Below are 1,582 nucleotides of genomic sequence, written 5' to 3' on the forward strand. Positions count from 1 at the left end.
GCGAGCTCTCAGAACTTATGGCCAGCGCGCAGAGGCCTGGCAGCAGGAGGGGGGGGGCGGGGGGCGGGGAGGACAGTGAAGATCACAAGTGCCCGTAGAGGCAGGAGCTGTGACAGGACAAGATCAGAAGCTGGGGCAAGAAGAAGGGGCCGTGGACCACCCCGTGCCCAGCCCGAGCCCTTCCCCGGCCCCGGGACAGGCGAGTTACATAACCCCGGCGGGCGTCTCACGGCGCCGGGCGAGTGGTGCAGGCGGCGAGGACAGCCCCCGCGCCCGGGGGCCGCTCTTCCCCCCACCTCGGTTGGGGGCCGGAGTCGGGCCAGGGGAGCAGCCACCGCCTCCGCCTGGCACAGGCTGGACTCCCGGGCTCTCAGTTTCCGGCCCTGGCGCTCACACAACCCCAGAAACCAATACACAGACACCATAACAAAGGCGGCGACGCGGCGGCAACACCGGAGTGGGAGGACTAGGGGACCACGGTGGGGCTGGCAGTCAGCCCACCTGCCCAGCGGAGGGCACGGCCGTCCGTCCCGGCCGGTGCAGCTGTGGGGCAGGCAGCAGGCGGGAAAAGGCGGGGTTGCTTTGAGGTGCTACTCACTCTCGTCAGGCAACTGGTCGAGCTCCGCCATCTTGAACGAGCCGCGCCGCTTTTTCAAAGGCTGCCCGCCGCGGTGCATTGTGGGGCGGAGACTGTCTTTGCGAGGGAGGTTCGAATGCGGAGCTCGCTGCCCGCGGCGCTGCGCCGCGCTGCTCCCGCCGGGGCTGGCTGAGGCGGGCTGGGCTCCGCCCGCGCCTGCCCGGGGAGGAGGTGCCGCCGAGGGGGTCCGCGCCTCCGCCCTCCGCCGCCGCCTCCGGCCGAGCAGGGCGGGAAGAAGGGAGAAAGGAGGCCGCGCGGCGAGGCCCGGCGCTGGAGCGCTGGGGGAGCAGCACCAGCTCCGGAGTCCCGCCCGGGCCCCGCTCCCGGCGCGTGTTCCGCGGCCCCCGCTGCAGCTGCGGGAACTGCAGGCTGTTTGTTCCGAGTGGAGGACTGGAGGGAAGCCCCGGCAGGGGGAAAGAAGGGTTCTGGGTCGCATTGCCCGAGGGGGCTCTACGCAAAGTGAGATATTCACGGTTCCCGAAACCCACGTTGCTCGGGCGCCTACGTCCCCTCACTTTTCCCGAGAGCCCCGGCCGCAGCAGCCCACTGCGCGTCGCGACGTCCGGGACTCGGCCCCAGCGGCCCCTCGCCAGCCGGGCACGCCTTTCCCGAATGTTGGAAGCTGAGCTGCGTGCAGCCGGGGAGCGAGACCTTGAGAGGTCATGAAGTTGGTCATTTAGGCCGACAGCTAAAGAACTGTTCTGCTCAGCTGTTTCATCCATTCGACACTAGATCGTGCAGTGGGCTGGAAGAGAATTAGGAAAGGAAAAACAGGAGGCTTCGAGAGGATACAGAAAGGAACAGTGACACTACAAGGTGATAAACTACCTGATCAAATGTTACGATGATATTGGATAAGAATTCAACGAAATTTAAAGAAGCCCTAGGAAAAAATTCACAATATCTGTAACACTTTCCAGTAATAAAGCACTGTTGCTTTTCAAA

General features: G+C 65.4%; 1 protein-coding gene across 1 annotated transcript in view; it reads right to left on the bottom strand.

Moving 5' to 3' along the window:
* LOC108535929 (protein lin-9 homolog) overlaps positions 1-1,582 on the bottom strand; it is a 24,087-nt gene extending 22,505 nt beyond the window's left edge. The window contains 3 exon segments of the mRNA XM_017882329.1: positions 599-817; positions 820-1,058; positions 1,060-1,582. Of these exon segments, the coding sequence (XP_017737818.1) occupies positions 599-817; positions 820-1,058; positions 1,060-1,073 (472 nt within the window). The 5' untranslated portion in view covers positions 1,074-1,582.

This window comes from Rhinopithecus bieti, unplaced genomic scaffold (genome assembly GCF_001698545.2).
Source record: "Rhinopithecus bieti isolate Rb0 unplaced genomic scaffold, ASM169854v2 scaffold_13261, whole genome shotgun sequence".
In the NCBI taxonomy this organism is placed as follows: Eukaryota; Metazoa; Chordata; class Mammalia; order Primates; family Cercopithecidae; genus Rhinopithecus; species Rhinopithecus bieti.